Here is a 22377-nt window from a genome sequence, read left to right as displayed (position 1 = left end):
GTTGACTACCCTGCATCAGTGGTGACTAGAGATAGCAGATATCTGGTTGTCAGTTCAGAGGAATGTTTGTGTATGAATGTTGACGCTGACACAAGGTATTTGGTGGTAGTTATAAGCAGACATATTCACTCGGGGTGTGACGATAGCGAGTCAAATTATTGTAGACATGTGATCAGTATTACTATTTGTCCATATTCAAAATAGCTGTTTCTCCGCTCGCCAAAAGACCTTTGAATTGGGCCAGTAACATTTCTGGAAATCTGGCCTGACTGTCTAGTTGAAAATTCAAGTCAATACATATTTATTTCTACGAATCAGGTCAGTTAAAGCATCATTTTATGTCAAGGTCTATCATTTTGTTTTCATTACGTAGTTTATAGGAAACCTGCCGCCTCCGTGGTCTTGTGGTAGAGCGTCCGCCCGGAGAGTGGAAGGTCCGGGGTTCGATCCCCGGCCGCGTCATACCAAAAGACGTTAAAAGATGGTACTTGTTGTTACCCTGCCTGGCGCTCGACATTAAGGGGCTAAAACAAGGACTGGTCGGCTCGGAGTCAGTATACTGTGTCTGAGTGGGGTATTCATGTTAAACTGCGGCATGGTATCTCAGTGAGCTAGCACTATAAATCGGCATCAGTCCGGACTAGTACAAGCAGCCACACACACACGTGCATGCACGTCGCTATATAAGTGCAATAATCTTGGACGCGACGTTAAACCCAATTTCACCTCACCTTATAGGAAACCTATGCGAAGTAGAAAACAGGGGTTTGGCTGTACACTGAAATAAATGTACATGCAGTTTTTGTGATGCGAAAGTCTAAGAACCACCACTAAGGTCAGACAAATGTATACATTGTAGTACCAAATGACTTCAGACCCGTGATCCCTTGGGCATGCCAGAAACCTATGATTGTGGGTACTAATCCCGGTACACCCCGATTATGTTTCCATGTTTGTCAGCGCCATACCTGTGCTCGTGGGTTTCACCAAAGTGGTACACGTCTGAGACCTGCATCACTTTGGGCTTTCCTCCCACATTAAGCTGACACGCCGTGATATAACTGGAATACTGTTAAAAGCGGTGTTAAACCAAACTCACTCACTCACTCAGACCCGTGAAGATCCGGGGTAGAATAGGTCTTCAGCAACCCATGCTTGCCGTAAAAGGCAACTAACAGGATCGGGTGGTCAGTCTCGCTGACTTGGTTAATGCATGTCATTGTAACCCAATTACGTAGATCAATGCTCATGATGTCAATCACTGGATTGTCTGGTCCAGACTCGATAACTTACAGAAAACTGTCATATAGCTGTAATATTGCCGAGTGCTGCGTTAAACAACAAACAAACAAGCCAAGCAGCGTCGCAGTTGTGTACGCCTAATGTCCAAACACACCAAATATGTAGACTGCACTAATAAAGTAGGGCTAGTAAAATATGACGAGGACTTGCAACATTTACTGTTGACAATCCTTCCTGGCCAGTGAACTTTGGAAACTAATTTATACCCTGCTGTTTATCAATGTTTAAGTTCCACACTTCCAAAAAAGGTTTGTATTCCTACCGATTCCGTAATCTTTACAGACTTGATACATAGTACCATATTTGCCGTAACAGCGCCTGGGGCACTTAGAAAATTGTTTTAACCTGGAATCTCTATGAAGCCAATCACATCAAGTCCCTTGTATCATGTTTCGTAGTGGAACCCGTTCGGTGCGGGCTGAAAACAGCTTCAGTTCTATTTGTATTTTAAATTCATGTAAAATTGCTGTACATACATCACAATTGTGTACCACAATACAATACTCCATATCGCGACACCCCTAGTGTTCAGTTAGCCACAGTTAGCCACAGTTAGCCACAGTTAGCCACAGTTAGCCCGTTTAAAGTCAGCCACACTTTATCTCACACATAATAAAGTCAGCTGAAAATGCCCGGCCGATACCATTTTCATGCACCCCTGAAAAGATACACAGACAGAGACAATAGATAACAGAAACCACACAAGAACAGGGCATGCAAAATGTTTAAAGTGGGACCGTTCACAATCTACATGTGACAAGTTTGAAATATAGGGTACAAAGTATACTTAACATGACGTACAGAGTCAAACAGAAAACTAGGCTGCCGTAAACATTAGGACCGTCAATATAACGTATCCGCATTACACTCGAGAGTAGAACCACTGTCATACTCATTGATTCTGATTCAAATGTTTTTGTGGTATTATTTAGATAGAGTAAAAAAAATGTTGTTTGATGAATTTCTGAAAATAAATTTCCTAATGGTAATGGTATGACACAACTGTGTATTGTTTGGGATTTTGGTTTATGAAAAATGTGATTTTTGAAATAAAAAAAACACTCAACATGGTACTCTTCATAGCCATGTGAACTCATTGCGATCTTAAATACACAAAATTAAATTCAAATTCCATCACAAAAAAGATATATTTACTAGTGGAATATGCTGTAGCATAAGCAAGAATTCAGAAGAAAAATAGATTACATACAAAGAAACAGTTATCTATTAATACTTAAATGGCAGGAGATAATACTTCAACTTGACTAGGCACTGGAGTGAGTTAAGTTTTTTTACAACAGTGCTGCAAGTTTTTTCATACAGTGTTATCAGGCATGTCTGCTGCAGGACCTTTCATATGTAATGACCTTTCCATACTGAATTTACCTTTTCGACAACTTCATCTAAAATCTAAAAAATATAAATATTAAGAAAATATCACTAGGGCCCACTTGCACAAAGCAGATTTGTCAGATTTAGCGCCTAGACTATTGTAAGCCTATGTTAAAGTATGGAAGTTACGATCATCTTAGCACTAAGATCGCTTGTGCAAGTGGGTCCTGGTTCCCTTACTGCAAAGTGTCTTTTTCAATTTCATATTGACAACTAATATTCCATAATCTTTAAATTTGCCTGAAAATAATAATGGTCCAGTCAAATTCTGTCACCACAAATATATTGTTAGTCTTTGCATAGATATAACGTTATGAGTTCAACCATCCCCTTTCCAGAGAGTGTTAAGGGAGACAACTCATTAGTGCTGTGCCTCAGGCTCCTCACAGCGACAGCCCGTTCATGGAGCTCTCTATACTATCGCTGCCACCAGTCAAAACTCCCCACTGTGATAGGTGGCCCCAACCATGCTTGGAGTTGAACTCGCAGCCGAATGACCGTTATGTTTACAAACAAGTGACGACTGTCGTGACGCCGAATACAATTACCGCTGCTAAATTACTGTTCTTTGCTTGTCAATTTGAATTTCTATTTCATTAAAACTATCATGTAATTGATGTAGTAAGAATGTAAGGGAGACGTTGGTTGATTTTCCATTAGTCTGCAATCTCGAACCAATCTGATTATACAAACAACAAAGTAAATTCATCTGGAAAACATGGTCAGTCGTAAACCTTTTCAAAATGAAATATTCCCAAAGACATAAACAAAAGTATAAACGTTACTACATTTGGGGTTAGAGGGCAAATTTCAAGATTCTTGTAATGGCCGCGCCCACACTGGTGGCAGCGATGTTACCGAGAGTGTAACAAAGGTGTCACGCGCTGGGAAGGAGCTTGGATGTGCCTGAACAAAGGGAGGCAACTAGTAGACATGCATATCCAGAGGGCGCTACAACAAGAATAGAGGGTAAACTATTTAGTTAGTATGCGTGCATGTAGCCTGTTAAAATGGCAACCTTTGACTGTTCCGAGATTGCCTGGTTTGCCATCTGAGGTCTGAGGAGATGATTTAGAAGCACAGGTAACGTTATTGTTTAGATGGGATGTGGAAGGTCGGCAGGGTTTAGTCACATGATCAGATGTTGATGAACGCGAGTCTACACAGCAAAACAGGCGAGAGAGACTGGTTTGGTTAAACGATTTACCTGTATAGAAATAAAAACCAAAGCAAATGAAAATAAAAAACAATCATACATACATAGAGTTATAAAACAGATAAATGTTATGGTTAGATACCAACACAAGAACGAAAACTAGAAACAGATGTGAGAAGCAAAGAACTTGTTTAAATGAGGGTTATAACAACCCTGTCTCATGAAGATGTAAAGGGTGGTGTTTTGCTCCGGAAAAAATGCAGGTGAAAATATTCATTAATCTTGGTCTGGAGTTGAGAAAAGATAGTGGTGTTTTAAAATTTACAAAAGGTAACATTGAAATAAGAACTGGTAATTTATATGCACAATTAGCTGGTCTTAAGATATGAATAACATTTTACAGAGTCAAAACATTAAACCATGTATTTTACAAGACATTGACGAGTTCTGAAGACCAAATTTCTCAGTACAAAGTGCATCATTTACGGATAATCATTGAGAGTTTGTGATCAATCTCATTAAAATCAGATCTTAGTTTTTGCTACCGCTAAACAAAGATCTGAGGACATCCCATTACGGGTCACCTTTCACGAATTTTTACCGACCAATGAAATGACTGACAAGAAATCGACATCAGCCAATCGGAAGGCAGCTATCTCGAGCTTTACGACACTAGTTTCAAACTGGCGACTATGCTTCGAAACATATTTTGACGTATTCTCGATTAAGAAAATTAAAACTGAAGAAGAACATTCTGGAATGGCTTATAGATGGCCTAGATTGTATGGATATAATCATAAAACCCGTAACTGTCGTTCGGAATACCCCGTGTTAAATATTTCGTGGCTGCATGATTAGAAAACACATCCGACAGTCACTTTCATGACCTGGTAAGCGACGCTCTGATTGGTTGGATGAAAGGTCGTTCTGACGTGACCCTTAATTGGATGTCCTCAGATCTTGTTTAGCAATAGCGAGAACTAAGATCTGATTTTAATGAGATTGAGTTTGTGATGTGAGTTTGCAACCAAGAGTTTCAGGATAATCACAGGCTCTACCCTGGAAGTAAAGGCTTCCCTACCCCCGGACATCGTCAATATTGGCTTCCATACACTATGTTCCTCAATCACCCGTGAAGACATACAGACACCATGTCCACGGTAGTTCACAGAGCAATCTTACACTAAGATGATCGTAACTCCCATACCTTGACAAGGACTTACGACAGTCGTAGCACTAAGATCGCTTTGTGTAACGGGGACCTGGTTCCTGCAGGAGGGACGCCTGTAGGTGTTCAGACCAATGACCATTCAGTACTGCCTAAACTAAACGCTGCTGTCTCTTGCTCATCAATGTGTGCAACATGTCCCATAGCCTTGCTCCTGTCTGCTGTACACATTACTTAATGGCAGCAATGGTAGGGTTCACACAACGTTTATGCACGGACCTCAGTGTCCCGCTGGCATTTGAAACTCCAAAAATTACCAGTCCCACCTAATTTTTGTCAGTCCCAACTTTCAATAAATAAATAAATGAATGAAAAATTACCTGGTTATAATTCTTTCAACATCATGTTCAATGCAATGACGTCATCTCTGAAGTAACTTAGTTAGATCTACACGTTCAGTCACAATTTTCTCTTTTGTTTTTGAATATTTCGTATTAGTAAGTCACTACAAGTAAATAATTAACCTCAAAGCAAAGCAAAATGTTATTTCCTTGCACTATAAATAGACAAGAGGAAACCCTTTCGTTCGAAAAATAAACTTATATGAATATCGCTGATTTAATAATTATAAGGTACGTTATTTGCAGGTCCATAGGGACTGGTAGTCACATGAACTACCTGTCCAGGCCTAATTTTAACGGTAAAAGACTGGTAATTACCGGTAAACGGGAACACTGGACCTGGGTTATAAATGGCCTCAATTTCATTAGCTTACTGACAATAGACAGGCAACACCGAGCAGCTACCATATGTATTTATGGGTGATAGTGGAATATTGTGTACAAACCTGCACTGACAAAGATTGCCTTAATTCTTGTCATGATTAATGGCTACATACAGAAGGATCATGTCTCTCCCCATATATATAACAGTGAACAAATATCATGCAAATATATCAAGAGTTATTAAAACACATTTTGATAGAAACATGCATAAGTTACATATATACATATATACATATAGGCATATATACATATATATTGAACGGAATAAAACAATACATGCTTACAGCGTTAGAAATAGGCACTAGTCCCATAGTCCTTGCCAAATTGCCCAATAGTTAAGCTATCATAAGGATAATTGAAATTTGCCCTTTTAAGAGTTTTGCTATATATTATCATTAAAAGGACTAGTGGACTAAAACTATATCACAGCCCAGTTTTGAAAGTCAAATATATAATTAGGCTGAAATGGTCATGTGTTCAGGCCTATAACACGATTTGGCTTCTTGTATTCTGATAACCCATAAAAGGATGAATAATGGTAATAGTTTTCAATATGGCCGCTGTGACGGACATGTTGAAATTTAGCATTAATACTTTACAGGAACCATACAGTTCCTGAATTTGATTGTTCCTGAAATTGATTAAGGAGAGAAAGGGAATTTAAATCAACCCACACGATAATAAACAAATTAATGAAACAACATCCACATAAATGATATTTGAAGGGACATCTTTTAACTTATTTGCATGGCTGCCATTGTGGCCATATTTGATTTCACAAAGTATCTGCTGTCAGCTTTGAGAAATTCCCTTCTCGAGATCTTCCATGCAAAGTTTTGCTTTTCATAATCGATTCAGAAGAGTTTGATTAATGTATGACTTATGATGGAAATGATTAATGTATGACTTATGATGGAAATCTTTAATCAACCTTCAGTTCAGGTGATCTCACTCTGCTTATTTCTAAGGTGGTACATGTATGTAGATTATTATTCAATGAATGACCTTAAATTGTTAGTCTACCCCAAACTGTCTTTTCCTTTATGAGAAGACCCTTCTCAATGCATCTCAATATGTTTCTGATCTTCCAGTAAACCAGCATTGCAAAACTATCAGTATGTTTCCAATATTCTTCATTACCGCTCTAACATTGTTACCACCCTGCATTCAATAATAAACCACTTTGGATTGAATAAGTTCTTCAACATCATTCTGAGTTATTCTAGTGCAACGCAAACTGTATCGACCAATGGAAACAGCCCCTGATCAGTGACGGCCACAAACCTTCTTCAGGAATACGGTCCACCGAGGTTGTGCTGGCAAAGAAGCCGCTACTGTGTCTGCGGCCGAGCAAGGCGGCTGGCGTCACTCCGTTAATTTCTGGTGCCTGGAAGGAAGAGCAAGAACATTAGCAAGTGAGTGAGTGAGTTTGGTTTAACGCTGCTTTAACAGTATTCCAGTTATTCATGACGTCTAATAATGGACGAAGTTATTTTTGAGAGGGGAGTGTCTCGTGAGTCCCCCTAAAGATGTAGCTAGGCAACGCAGATAAACACGATGGTCAAATGATCACACCCAAAGCATTAGAGATATGACAATCGGTATTGGGAGAAAAGGTATAGGTTATCAATGTGAGAATTGTGAGAATATACAGGAAATACCCCCCTGTGCATAAATGGACTTGTCCGACATCACATTCTATTCTGGGAGTCATCATTATTTAAATATGGGTAAATATTTTTAAAGCATGTACTTTTTACTAACATCCTTAAAGAGGCTGTACATAATGTTGATATCTCATATAAGAAATAAATGACTAATAGTCGTTGTTTATCGTACAATGAAACGCTCCCACTCATCGTTTATTTCTTAAACGTACCTCCCTGTCTGGGTGGTTGGATGTGGCTGTAACAGAGTTGTCTCCCCCTGAGGCTGGGTCGGCTGCTGGCTTGGCCTGGTAAACAAGGAGACATAAACTGAAGTCATCTAGCGGAACAGGAGCATTCATTGCTGGTGTAAGCATCAGAACAGAGCTCCAGATAACCTTTAGAGCTATTGAGTTTTTACTCGAAGGTTTCTATTTTAATTGGGTTATTACTTTTGTTATTGGGTAACCAATATTTTTTCAGGTCTTTGAAAGGCATTAAGAAGTGATGCACATAAGGAAGAGAATATATGGATGTCCACTTCTTTATTATGAGTGTAGCGGCCATAAAATTTCCGAGTCCCGTGATGGGATTTGAACCACGGACTTTCTGATCCGAGGTCGGACGCCTTGTCCACGTGACCAAAGAGGTTAACCCCGTCAGCAAGCTGACAAGGTAAGGATGTCATCTGTGGGATGACTCCACGCCCTGCTACATGAGGAACACAACGTTTGGGAGAATATGCTTCCTCCTTCAAAAGGTGAATGAATGCAATGAGGCAGAGAGCATATATATGCACATGTAAGGACAACAACAGATGATTGGCGCCGATAGGTGATTAGCAATAGACCATGGAAGCCAACACTTTACAGTAATTAGCACTGATAGTATGGAAGCCAGTACTTAAGTTATCATAGATAAGTAATAGGTAATGGACACTGGGCAAATGGGAGGCCGGGGGTAATTAGCAGTGATAGGTGAAAGAATGGACAAAGGGAAAATTGAAGCCAGCTAGGAAATTAGCACCGACAAAGATCAAAGCAATAAGTCCCAAGCACTTGGCAGGTAGGTTCCCTGGTCACAGTTCATGGCTGACTGGTGTCTCCTGATGTCAATGGCTTCTCGTAGTTTTCTTTGTCGCCAGTTGTTGTTGTTGGTAGACAAGACTTTGGTGGCTTCCCACATGATGTTATGGTTTTGGCTTCAATTTGCCCTTTGCTATGTCCACTCTTTCACCTATCAGTGCAATCTCATTAAAATCAGACCTCAGTTCTCGCTACCGCTAAACAAAGATCTGAGGACATAGATATCCCATTACGGATCACATCAGAACGACCTTTCATCCGACCAATCAGAGCATCCCTTACCAGATTATGAAAGTGAAAGTCGGAATGTGATTTATGATCATGCAGCCTCGAAAACTTTAACTCTGAAAGATAGTTACGGGTTTAACGACTGTATCCATACAATCTAGACCATCTATTAGCCATTCCAGAATGTTCTTTTGTTCAGGTTTCAAATTTGTAATCGAGAATTTGTCAAAGTATGTTTTGAAGCGTAGTCGCCAATTTGAAATTAGTGCCGTAAAGCACGAGAAAGCTGCCTTCTGATTGATCATTCCATTGGTTGGTCAAAGTTCGCGCAAGGTCGGTCTGACGTGACCCGTAATGGGATGTCCTCAGATCTTTGTTTAGCGGTAGCGGCAACTAAGATCTGATTTTAATGACATTGCCAATCAGTGCTAATTACCCCCGGACTCCCTTCAATATCTAATACTTCTACAACTGTACAGCCCCATGTCCTTGTCAGTGTCTTCGTCACAATCTCCCACCTTTTCTGCCTCCTGGGTGCTGCCATCTTCTATCGGAATGACGGTGCTGTTGGACGTCTGAGCAGTTTCCGCCTCGGGGCTTGTCCCTTCCTTCTTCTTTGGCCCCAGGATGAAGTATGTTCGGATATCTGAAACAACGGATACACATGAAGATGCATGATATAAGTGATTGAAACCAGTGTTGTCGCCTTCTGGGTGATATTTTTAGGGTGGCTGGTTGTAGGTTCTGTAGCCAATCAGTGCAGGTGTTAAATTAAGGACAAAATCTAAAATACCACAAAAACGGAACAAAATATGTTCAGCCCTACTACTAACTACACATGTACCAAATTTAATTACAGCTGGAACAATAATGGCAGAGTAAGGGTCGTAGATTATTTCCCATTATTATTGAAAATCGGATTCGAACCTCTGGAATAAATTCAGGTGTCATCATTGGTGGAAACAAACATAAATTTTCAGCTTCGTTGGTCAAGGGGTCGATGAATAGATGATTATGGTGAAAAGAAGTGCATTTTAAGAGAATTTAGGGGCATGATCAAAATACAAAGATAAACTCAGACCAAAATAAAAAAAAATGGCCAGAAATGGAACACTAACCATAATCGACATAATAAGCGCCCCGCTCTAATAAGCGCCAATGCGCTCTTTGCTAATATATTAGCTTGTGAACAAACCCAATTAGCACTCCTTCCCATTGATCAATGTACACAAGACTTATTCATTCCTATATAATACGCACTCGTGTGTTATATGCACCCTTAATTGTGGGCAATTAAATTCTAGAAAAAATATATCTGTCATATATATCAATAATATTTTAATAAGAGCCCCCTATTTCTAATTTCGAGAGCGCCCTGGGCGCTTATTACGTCAAATACGGTACTAAATTGCAAATTTCATTATATTTTGAACCAAAATGACTAAGAGCTTCAGCATACAGAATGGTCGTTTTGCAAAGGTCAAATAAAGATCAAAATTTAATATATTGCCAAAAAAACAAATCGCATGTGCTTAGCCCCACAAATTAACAAGACATACACAGCAGTACTCATAAGCTCATTTGACTTTCAGTCAGGTGAATGAGGTGAGGTGTGCTCAATATTGACTATAATACAAACCATAAACACAGATTTCAATTTGACTTCAGAGATTGGGTGGGAGAATGTAAACTTAGCTCAAATGTTAAGGCAACTATGGACTCTCATGTAAACTTTCAGGGTTTGCACAGGAGCGCCTAAAAAAATGGCTTGCAGATTTGTCTAGAAGAGGGTCTGGGGGCATTAATAGAAGCTGGATGGTTAATAGAGAGAATAGGAAATATCAAGGTAGCCTGGTAATAACTGTGCCTGGGTCAGGAAGGCACACCAATGCCGCCATTTTGTTTGAAGCAAATGCAAGGGATATGAGACATGGAATCTGATTGGTCAATGGGAGGAAAATAGAAGGGACATAACTTGTAATAGCCACTGGTGACGCTACAATCAAGCCTAGAAATTCCAGCCTAGTGGAAACTGGACTTTTATAGTCAGTTAATTCCCTTGCCTCAGGAAGATGACAGAAAGTAGTCAGTGGGGTAGCCTAATGAGTGAGTGAGTTGGGTTTAACGCCGCTGTTAACAGTATTTCAGTTATATTACGACATGTCAGCTTAATGTGGGAGGAAAGCCCGAAGTGATGCAGGTCTCATACGTTTACCAATTCGGTGAAACCAACAAACCAAGTATGGTGCTGACAAACCTAGAAACATAATCGGGGCGAACCAGGACTGGATCCCACAATCATAGGTTTTCTGGCATGCCCAAGGGACGCAACTCTGCACCACTGGGCCACCCGTGCCTCCAGGTGGCCTAATGGTTAAAGTGTTCGCTCGTTCGGTGACAATCTCATATGTGTACAATGTGTAAAGTTCATTTCAGGGGTCCCCGCCATTATGTTCCAACCTTATCACATGGCAGCTAGGAAATAAAAACAAAAAACGACAGTGATTGATATGAGAAATGTCATTGAATCTGACCACCTGATCTGGGACATTTAGTTGCCTCTACGACCAACACAGGCTACTGGAGGAAAAATATCAGGATGTGAATGATCACTGTGGCATTATCTAAATACAAATGTATTGTCTACATGCGAGGAAAAGTTGTGTCTATTGTGCGCTTGGACAAAAGGAAAATATCACAACTATCATATTTCCTAACAGGTGTTAATCTTTACATCATAACTGCATAGGATATTTTTTATTAAATAGTCAGGTGTGGCTTTTTTCACAGTATATGCACATCCAATGTGGTCTAACATCCAAACACAGAGAAAACTTGTTCTAGAACTAGACACAAGTATTGAGCTTTTTGTTGTGACAGTGTTAGATTTTGAGGTGGTCTGTTGGTCCTTAAAGTTTTCTGCACAAACAATTTTCAATAGGGTCACTCCTAAGTGAATGTTGTAAACGATTAGATCTAGCATAAATTCTACCTCTCAAAAATATAGTTTGAAAACTAGAGAGCAAAAATTTACAAAATTATGATATTCAGTAAACTATGTTCATAAGGAACACACTTATAACAAACTCAAATATAATGAGTCAAATTATTACAAATTATTACAAATTATTACAAATTAAGAGTCAAATTATTACAAACTAGAGTCAAAATATTACAGCCTAGAGTGAAATTGTTGAGGATGAGAGTCAAATTATTAGAGCCAAGACTCAAATTGCTAAAAGATGACAGTCAAATTATCACAACCTAGAGTCAAATTGCTAAAGATTAGAGTCATTTTATTACAGCCTCAAGTCAAATTATTACATCCTACAGTCAAATTATTACAGCCAAAAGTCAAATTATTACAGCCAAGAGTCAAATTATTACAACCTAGAGTCAAATTGCTAAAGATTAGTCATTTTATTACAGCCTAAAGTCAAATTATTGCAGCCTAGAGTCAAATTGCTAAAGATTAGAGTCATTTTATTACAGCCTAGAGTCAAATTATTACAGCCAAGAGTCAAATTATTACAGCCAAAAGTCAAATTATTACAGCCAAGAGTCAAATTATTACAACCTAGAGCCAAATTGCTAAAGGTTAGAGTCATTTTATTACAGTCCAGAGTCAAATTATTGCAGCCTAGAGTCACAAATTGTTAAAGGTGAAAGTCAGATTATTACAGCCCACAGTGACATGATTGCCGCCATGATCCAATTATTACAGGGGAGAGCATCAAACTGTTACAACATTCAAGGTACTCTAATCCCAGGGCTGAAACAAGACCACTACCTCCTGACTAGTCTCACCATTGAAGTCCTCTGTGTGTCGGATGGTGAAGCTGGACTTGGTGATGTCATAGTGCTCGATCAACGTCTTGTTGGTGTTCAGATCTGGAACAGACAAAAAGGACTGGTCAGTGTCTAAGTTACAGAAAAGAATATACACACTTGTATGGGCCAAAAGAAGATGCTTGCCTCAGTGGTTCAAGCACTGGATCAGACATTCCCCGGGATTTATCTAGGACTCCAAACAAAGTGTGTTTGGCATGCAAATTGTGAAAAAAATCATGATATCATTCCAAATTGGATTACTCTAATGTTTCAATTTTTGAAAATTCTGAGGAATTGGAACTTTTTTAATTGAAATTGGGAACTTTTACTGTCATCTGCTGCAGACTTGGGGCTGAATATCAGCCTTTGAGCAGGCCTAGATGAATCCCTGATATCACACAAAAACATGGACTTTTAATTGAAATATATTTCATATTTGATAGACTATCTTGGCCACATTAGACCTGAGAGCTCATTAGAGGCCAAAAGCAAAGAAATATTGTTTTTAAACTGTAAAGTTGACAAGAAGTCGTTACAAGAAGTCATTAAAGTAGGACAACACTGATATACTTTCAAGTAAACTTTCTGCTAGTCCCGCACCTGGACCGTGGAATATATTTATTTTATGAGAAAAAAATAGTCTAACAAACTGCTTTATTATTTAGTCATTCTTATTTCATTTTCCTTGGGTTGGATGGTTGGGTGAAACACTAGTATAGCATTCTTACTCTAACAGTCGTTACATGATCAGTATCTTTTGTCTATCATTAATAGTTGTAACACCAACAGTATATTGCTATGACTATGCTAGGATTTCTTGCCAGGACTTGAAGTTGTAACAGTAAATACTACTGGTGCCATCAGATTCCTCTTGAGACAATACAGTCCAGGTATTTCATTCACAACTTCGTGAGAGCCCACTTTATAACGCAGTCCCACCTAAACCATGTATAAACAGCTCTCATGTAGTAGCCTTGACCTTGACCGACTACCTGGACACACCATGACCCAAACACCGCAGCCCCCCTCAATTCTCCACCCCCCAGCTGCAAGTAAGCTTCCTCAAACTTTGCACCACAAATAGATTGTAGGCCTCGGCATGAGGTCATGTGGCTATAAATAGCCTGGTGTCTGTAACCCGATCTGGTCGTAAGATAAATATAGCCAGGGACCCCTGCCTTGTGCTCCTCAGTGGAAGAGACATGGTGATGGCACAAGTCATAGAGAGGGCGAACGCCTTGGGACAAAGGAATCAGCCAGTATCGATTCACTGAATCTTGGAAAGATATTTCCTTCTGCCAGTCAAAACACTGCCACACTGTTGACCATGCAAATCTTAAGGGAGATATGCTCAACATTAACCATGCTAAATACAGACAAAAATATTTGGGGTAATTTATTTTGGTGGTGTGTTCATTTACGCAAATGTATCTCTAAGACATGATGCTTTCATCTTGGCTTAGTCAGCCATGTGCTGCAGTGACTGAAATGACCATCATATACGCAGAAAAACTATTACAGATGATGTGCATTTCTCACAACCACATTTTGACCAACATATGTTACAGACTATTCAGTATTTCAGTATACATAATGAGAAAAAAATCGGAAAAGATTTTTTCTCTCAGGATTTACCCAAAAGGATCATTTCTTTGGCTCTGCCTTTCAGAGCAATTATTGTACCATTATGTCTTGGTAATATCAGACACCAAAATTGTGTCCCACGGTGACCAGTGGACCAATAGCAAATAAAATACAAAGTATGTGTGATGTCTTATGCTTATCAAGGGTAGGGTGTCCTAATTCAAATAAAAATTTAGTAATTGGGTGAAGAAAATCTGACCTCAACTTTCCGAATATTGACACTGTATTCGACATAATAAACGCCCAGGGCGCTCTCAAAATTAGAAATAGGGGCTCTCATTAGAATATTATTTTGGTGAAAAACAACAGATTTGAAAGCTCGTAAATTTCGTGGTTTATGCTGACAGCCTGAAATGTTTATATACGACAGATATATTTTTCCAGAATTTAATTTCCGATAAGTAAGGATGCATATAACACACGTATTATACAAGAATCGGAAGAGGTGCTAATTGGGATTGTTCACTAGCCAATATATCATCAAATATCGCCATGGGCGCTTATTAGAGTGGGGCACTTTTTACGTCGAATACGGTATGGTTTCTGAACAGAAATGTTAGATCAATCTTGCGGAAAATTACGAAGTTTCAATCACCTCAACATACATGTATACATTTTGTGCCCAGAGGTTGCGTCCAATTTAATTTTTATACATAGGATGCAATGTTTTTCATGCTGTAAAACCCTGCATAACATATCCAATATCTCAATAGTGTTTCAACCTACAGTTGGTCTGCTAAAAGGTCAATCATTTATCCTACTGAGTCTCGCCTACACATCGTCCTAACATTCCGTCCTACAGACACCATCAAATTACTAAATTCCAACAAATATTGGACCTCGGAACCAGAACCCCATTTTGTGTCTGTGTCTTGTTGAGGACCAATGTGGCATGGTTATACATGCAGCATGATCTAATAACATCCCACACAGTGAATACATGTCTGTGTCACTGTCTCACAGCCTGACAACTCCGTTGTCTTAGTTACAAGTTCCTTTCAATTACTTGGGAGTTCATTCCGCCTGAATCAATGCAGAGAGTGTAATAATTTCCTCAACACTCCCTCCCAATTCCACTTTATGAGGTTGACACGGTGTTGTGACAGCTGGACATCAATCGGACAGCGGTCGGTCAAGAAATGTCCCTTTCCATTATAACCTACACTGTCTCAGTTACCCAGCACAGATCCATACTGCCACCATCAGCCAGAGATGGCGCTGGGAAGATAGACTATTGCTGTCGGTACGGAATAATCCGAGTGAATGTTATTTAATGTTTTTTTTGTTTTGTTTGTTGTGTAGCCACTTAGCAATATTCCAGCTGTATTATAGCAGCCTGTAAATATTCGAATCTGAACCAGACAATCCAGTGATTGATGTTATGAACATCATCTGGTTACTATCATGCCACGACAGTAAAATGAAAGAATCGGGTGATCCTTAAGTTCTTTTGAGTAGTATACATTGTTCGAGATAAGCGCCTGCCCATAGGCCAGTGGCACATAGATCTCAGATAGTTTAAAATTTGTTTGGGTTCTTATGGCCTGCAGTAAATTTACATGCCAATTTATGTCACACTAAGCTGCACCTTTTTTTACTGAGGGCCTGAAGAGTTTAGTCAGGACCTGCAGGTTGTGAAGTCTGTGGATGGCAGACTGACAATTTTATTAAATTTCAGCAACAGGTAGTATATAATTTGCAATAGATATAGCCTATTAAAAGCTGTTAAATCATGCAAGAGGCGTTTATCTGTAGTTGAAGTCCTGTACATGTAGGGCATATATTGTTCAAACATTCAATAGGCTAATGTTAGCTGTTAATGTTTGCAGCACTGCAACAGTTATCAGTTTCAATGCCTCAGTCAAGCCAGGAGTCTAAAGTAGCCAATGTGTCAAGCCAGGAGTCGAAAGTAGCCAATGTGTCAAGCCAGGAGTTTAAAGTAGCTAATGTGTCAAGCCAGGAGTCTAAAGTAGCCAATGTGTCAAGCCATGAGTCTAAACTAGCTAATGTGTCAAGCCATGAGCCTAAAGTAGCCAATGTGTCAAGCCAAGAGTCGAAAGTAGCCAATGTGTCAAGCCAGGAGTCTAAACTAGCTAATGTGTCAAGCCAGGAGTCTAAACTAGCCAATGTGTCAAGCCATGAGTCTAAACTAGCCAATGTGTCAAGCCAGGAGTCTAAACTAGCCAATGTGTCAAGCCAAGAGTCTAAACTAGCCAATGTGTCAAGCCATGAGTCTAAAGTAGCCAATGTGTCAAGCCAGGAGTCTAAACTAGCCAATGTGTCAAGCCATAAGTCTAAACTAGCCAATGTGTCAAGCCATAAGTCTAAACTAGCCAATGTGTCAAGCCAGGAGTCTAAACTAGCCAATGTGTCAAGCCAAGAGTCGAAAGTAGCCAATGTGTCAAGCTAGGAGTCTAAACTAGCCAATGTGTCAAGCCAGGAGTCTAAAGTAGCTAATGTGTCAAGCCAAGAGTCTAAACTAGCCAATGTGTCAAGCCAGGAGTCTAAAGTAGCCAATGTGTCAAGCCAGGAGTCTAAACTAGCCAATGTGTCAAGCCAGGAGTCTAAACTAGCCAATGTGTCAAGCCAGGAGTCTAAACTAGCCAATGTGTCAAGCCAGGAGTCGAAAGTAGCCAATGTGTCAAGCCAGGAGTCTAAAGTAGCCAATGTGTCAAGCCAGGAGTCTAAAGTAGCCAATGTGTCAAGCCAAGAGTCGAAAGTAGCCAATGTGTCAAGCCAGGAGTCTAAAGTAGCCAATGTGTCAAGCCATGAGTCTAAACTAGCCAATGTGTCAAGCCATGAGTCTAAACTAGCCAATGTGTCAAGCCATGAGTCTAAACTAGCCAATGTGTCAAGCCATGAGTCTAAAGTAGCCAATGTGTCAAGCCAGGAGTCTAAAGTAGCCAATGTGTCAAGCCAGGAGTCTAAACTAGCCAATGTGTCAAGCCAGGAGTCTAAACTAGCCAATGTGTCAAGCCAGGAGTCTAAACTAGCCAATGTGTCAAGCCAGGAATCTAAACTAGCCAATGTGTCAAGCCAGGAGTCTAAACTAGCCAATGTGTCAAGCCAGGAGTCTAAAGTAGCCAATGTGTCAAGCCAGGTGGAATGGACATCAAGTAATTTATTTAACAGTCCTGTTACACATTTGCGCCCAGAATGAAGTGTTCCTTACGGCGATCTCCCTATTACTGACGAGTAATCAGACTGTGAATTAACAGAACTGATGCAGTTAGACTAGAAGTAAGTGGACTCAGTTCTGAAAGAGCCCTGTCTTTCAGTTTCAATAAATCCCAATTACCTTCGCAATGGAGGAATACACTTAGCAGTTCATCAGCACTTGAAACACAACTGCTTGTTCACCCCAATGACATATCTTTGAAGCAAATTACAAGGCGTCTTGAATATTTTTGTTTGAGCCATACTCAACAATATTCTGTGTTTTGACGTAAGCATGTAAATAATCAAGTCTGGACCAGACAACCAAGTGATTGATATCATGAGCATCGATCCACGCCATTGGGGTAAAAATTATGACACGCAATCAACCATTCACCAAGTCTGACTTCCTGGTCCTATAGCCGGTATAGGTTGCTGGGGACCTATTCTAACCCAGAATTGGTTGCTGGGGACCTATTCTAACCCAGAATTAGTTGCTGGGGACCTATTCTAACCCAGCATTAGTTGCTGGGGACCTATTCCAACCCAGAATTAGGAGGTAAATTCCAGTACTATGAAAGCATTGGTTGAGCTCTATGTTCTGCTTGTCTGTTACTATGCAACTATCTTGCATATCTGATGCTGATTGTGAGATCACGCAGAACGCACTGGGCACAGGAAGTTTTCATTGTAAGTCATGTTGGTAATAGAGTCAGTGATGGAAAAGAGTTTGTTTGTTTGTTGTTTAACGCAACACTCAGCAATATTCCAGCTATATCATGTATATGACAGCGGCTGTAAATAATCAAGTCTGGACCAGACAATCTTAGTGATTTCATCATGAACATTGATCCACGCAATTGGGATACGATGACATGCATCAACCAAGTCAGTGAGCCTGACCACCCGATCCCGTTAGTCGCCTCTTACGACAAGCATAGTCGCCTTTTACAGAAAGCATGGGTTGCTGAAGACCTATTCTACCCCGAATCTTCACGGGTATGTTGCATAAGACAAGGCCTAGATTTGTCTTTTCCACGATGAATTATTTACATCCATAATTTGTGATTGTTTGTCTGAGGACTAGATGCAGTTTGAAACGATTTTGGTCAGGTGATGTGAAATACAAGGGTGTCCGATGACATGGGCCACAACACTGTTAAGTCTGTGATGGAACACAATCTCTCCAGCACACCTGGGTCTACGTAGTGATTGATTGATTGAAGGATTGATTTCATTGATTGATTGTAGCACTTCTCGTCCCTCACTCCAAACAGGACTAGTACTGGGAACTTATTCTACACCAGGATAACCTCAATATGACACAGACATGGAGTATTTCTGATGAGTGAGTGAGTGAGTTGTTTTGGGTCAAAATCAGTTATATCACAGTGACCTGATATAATCACATCTGAGCCAGAAAAAACAGTGGTTGATTGCATGAGCATGATCCACACAACACAATGACACATTCAGGGCACAATAAAACAATCAGGACTCAAAACATTCAGGGCACAATAAAACAATCAGAGCACAATAAAACACAATCAGGACACAATAACACACAATAACATAATCTGGGCACAAAACACATTCAGGGCACAATAAAACACATTCAGGGCACAATAAAACACAATCAGGGCGCAATAAAACAATCAGGGCACAATAACATAATCTGGGCACAAAACACATTCAGGGCACAATAAAACAATCAGGACACAATAACACACTATCTGGGTACAATCACTCTCAATCAGCCAGTTCACACCTTGTAACCACCTTATTCTCACAATCCCTCTTGTGACAAGCAACAGATGCTGGGAACCTACTCTGAACTTGATCTCAAACAAGGAAACTGCTTTCAGAGTGGAGTTGCAATACAGTATCTACAATGCCCCGTATCTGTTTAAGCAAGCCACATTCCAAAACATACTGGTCTTGTGAAAGACGAGACACTATAAGTGTTGAAGAGTCATTAGGGTTTTTTCCATCATTTTAAACAATTTCGCAGCCAGTTTACAAAAAGTACCCAATTCCAAGACTAGGTGTGCGTGGTATTACACCTACAATGAGAATAGTTGTTTTTTGTAACAAGCAAATCAGTTTATCCACCTAAGGCTCCTTCTGGGAAGAACAAAATACAGGCTGATACTGCCAAACAGACACAAACAAGTATAAACTCTCCAAACTACCCTCAAAGGGGGTTCCAGGTTAGAATTGGCCCCCAGCAACCTATGCCTGTTGTACGAGGTGGTCTAGGCCCTGCTGCACAAAGTAGGAGGTACAATCACCTTCGCACTAGTGAGTGAGTGAGTAAGGTTTTACGCCGCTTTTAGCAATATTCCAGCAATATCACGGCGGGGGACACCAGAAATGGGCTTCACACATTGTACCCATGTCGGGAATCGAAACCCGGGTCTTCGGCGTGACGGGCGAACGCTTTAACCACAAGGCTACCCGATCACCGCCACCTTCGCACTAATATAGCTTTATGCAATGGAGCTCAGATCTGGTGACTTGGTTGATTCGTACCCCGATAGCATGGATCAACATCTCCTATCACTGGATCGTTTGGTCAGGTCTCAAAATATAATATATATATCCTTGGAGTATGGTGTTTAACACAAAAAACATGATAATAAACCTCCTTTTCATCATTCATACAGTTTTGTTTCATTTTCTGTTTTTGTTAATTACTAAACACTTTAATTTAAAACCTTAAATCCATTCTTTCAAATACAAACAAACATTTCGCCCAAATGATAAAATACCTGGTCTTGGAACTAGGTCTTGTTTTTACACAAGCGTCTAACGATTCTGTACTTTTAAAAAACATGTAAAAATACCAAAATATACAAAACAGCTGTCTCTCCTGTGTTTCCCATCCCCATGTTAAGCAAGACAAATATAGAACCAACAGCATAGTAGTTCAAGCCACAGCCATGCTGAGAAAAAAATCAATCATTGTTACACAAAACACCAGCAAGAGTGATGACATCGGCATCACCTTTCTCGCTCAACATCGCACACATCTCGTTGTGAAATAGACAAATCTAGGCCTTGCTGGTAATTGATTTGACTTTTTGAACCAAAGCAGTTCTTTTACAACAAATCTTCCCTGGAAAAGCAGAGAATTGATCTGCTGTGATGAGAATAGAAAAGGAATGATCTGAATTTGTAGGAAGGAATTACTGAAACTGCAACTGATGTTAACAGTGACTTCTGGCATGGCAATCTTGTGTTTCACTGGCAAGAATAATGCAGTCATGTAACTCTTTGTAGAAACTAGAGCAATTGTAGAATTATAAGCCTCTGCTAACTGTCTGAATACAATGCAGTTGTCAAGCTGGGAGTCGTTCATCCAGAAATTGGGCCGGTGTCCTCTCAGCCAAGCTAAATGGCCGTCCCACTCATTAATAACTCTGGGAGAAGCAATTCAATGAAATGTTAATATGGCAATTCCAGAACTGTAATGAAAACCTGAGCCAATTAGCTAATCCTTGGAACAAACTGGACATGTGATATTCAGGGTTGGGCTGGCATTCTTATGAACAAAATAATTAGTTCAAAACAAATATTCATAAAAAAAAAATTTTGCCTCAGGTTTTATCCCTTCTTCAAAACAAATTCACAGAATGTACTGAAAAAAATATGGCTTTTGGGTAAAAAAATGTGTTTGGTTTGTATGTCTTGAAATCAGTAACGGAAATTATATTCTGCCTCTTAACATGAAATAACGCCTGGTGATTCTTTGGTGAATCTGGTCTCTACTTCTGAATCAGTATGAAAAAGTGCACTGTAAGAAGTGCATGGTTCCAGCTTCACTCTGTGAGTAGAAGTTTCACACCTATTCCACCTTTGCTCTTGCCTTAGAAGAGACCAAGATTGATGATCAGGGTGAGAGGACTCCTCTAGCGGAACTGGGTGGAAGCTTGGCAGCTGCATATTTAACCTCAATTGATTTTCAGTGTGACAGCAATTGTGTACATAGCATATTCTTGTCTAGTCTAAGTGATGCTGCATATTATAGCCTACCTTGACTACAGGCATTGTTTCAGCACATTGTATTCCAGCTTCAAATCAATTAGGCATTATTTCAGCAAATTGTATTCTAGCTTCAGATCAATTAGGCATTGTTTCAGCTCATTGTATTCTAGCTTCAGATCAATTGGGCATTGTTTCAACACATTATATTCTAGCTTCAGATCAATTAGGCATTGTTTCAGCGCATTGTATTCTAGCTTCAGATCAATTAGGCATTGTTTCAGCGCATTGTATTCTAGCTTCAGATCAATTAGGCATTGTTTCAGCACTTTATATTCTAGCTTTAGATCAATTAGGCATTGTTTCAGCTCATTGTATTCTAGCTTCAGATCAATTGGGCATTGTTTCTACACATTATATTCTAGCTTCAGATCAATTAGGCATTGTTTCAGCGCATTGTATTCTAGCTTCAGATCAATTGGGCATTGTTTCAGCACATTGTATTCTAGCTTCAGATCAATTAGGCATTGTTTCAGCGCATTGTATTCTAGCTTCAGATCAATTAGGCATTGTTTCAGCACTTTATATTCTAGCTTTAGATCAATTGGGCATTGTTTCAGCACATTGTATTCTAGCTTCAGATCAATTAGGCATTGTTTCAGCACTTTATATTCTAGCTTCAGATCAATTAGGCATTGTTTCAGCTCATTGTATTGTAGCTTCAGATCAGTTAGGCATTGTTTCAGCGCATTGTATTCTAGCTTCAGATCAATTAGGCATTGTTTCAGCACTTTATATTCTAGCTTTAGATCAATTAGGCATTGTTTCAGCTCATTGTATTCTAGCTTCAGATCAATTGGGCATTGTTTCAGCACTTTATATTCTAGCTTCAGATCAATTGGGCATTGTTTCAGCACATTGTATTCTAGCTTCAGATCAATTAGGCATTGTTTCAGCACTTTATATTCTAGCTTTAGATCAATTAGGCATTGTTTCAGCT

General features: G+C 39.7%; 1 protein-coding gene across 4 annotated transcripts in view; it reads right to left on the bottom strand.

The window, feature by feature from the left end:
- Positions 1–22377, bottom strand: part of LOC124139610 (adenylate cyclase type 9-like) — a 70733-nt gene that overhangs the window by 5228 nt on the left and 43128 nt on the right. The window contains exons 2-7 of one of the 4 annotated variants that reach the window (XM_046506810.2): positions 12570–12653; positions 9281–9408; positions 7683–7757; positions 7088–7190; positions 3713–3901; positions 1910–1960 (exon numbers count right to left, since the gene is read on the bottom strand). In XM_046506810.2, the coding sequence (XP_046362766.1) occupies positions 1910–1960; positions 3713–3901; positions 7088–7190; positions 7683–7757; positions 9281–9408; positions 12570–12653 (630 nt within the window). The remainder of the gene's footprint in view (positions 1–1909; positions 1961–3712; positions 3902–7087; positions 7191–7682; positions 7758–9280; positions 9409–12569; positions 12654–22377) is intronic. The other 3 variants (XM_046506811.2, XM_046506812.2, XM_046506813.2) reach the window with 3 other exon arrangements.

Source organism: Haliotis rufescens, unplaced genomic scaffold (assembly GCF_023055435.1).
Source record: "Haliotis rufescens isolate VD_foot unplaced genomic scaffold, xgHalRufe1.0.p SCAF_7, whole genome shotgun sequence".
NCBI classification, from domain to species: Eukaryota; Metazoa; Mollusca; class Gastropoda; order Lepetellida; family Haliotidae; genus Haliotis; species Haliotis rufescens.
This window is presented reverse-complemented; position numbering and strand designations above follow the sequence as displayed.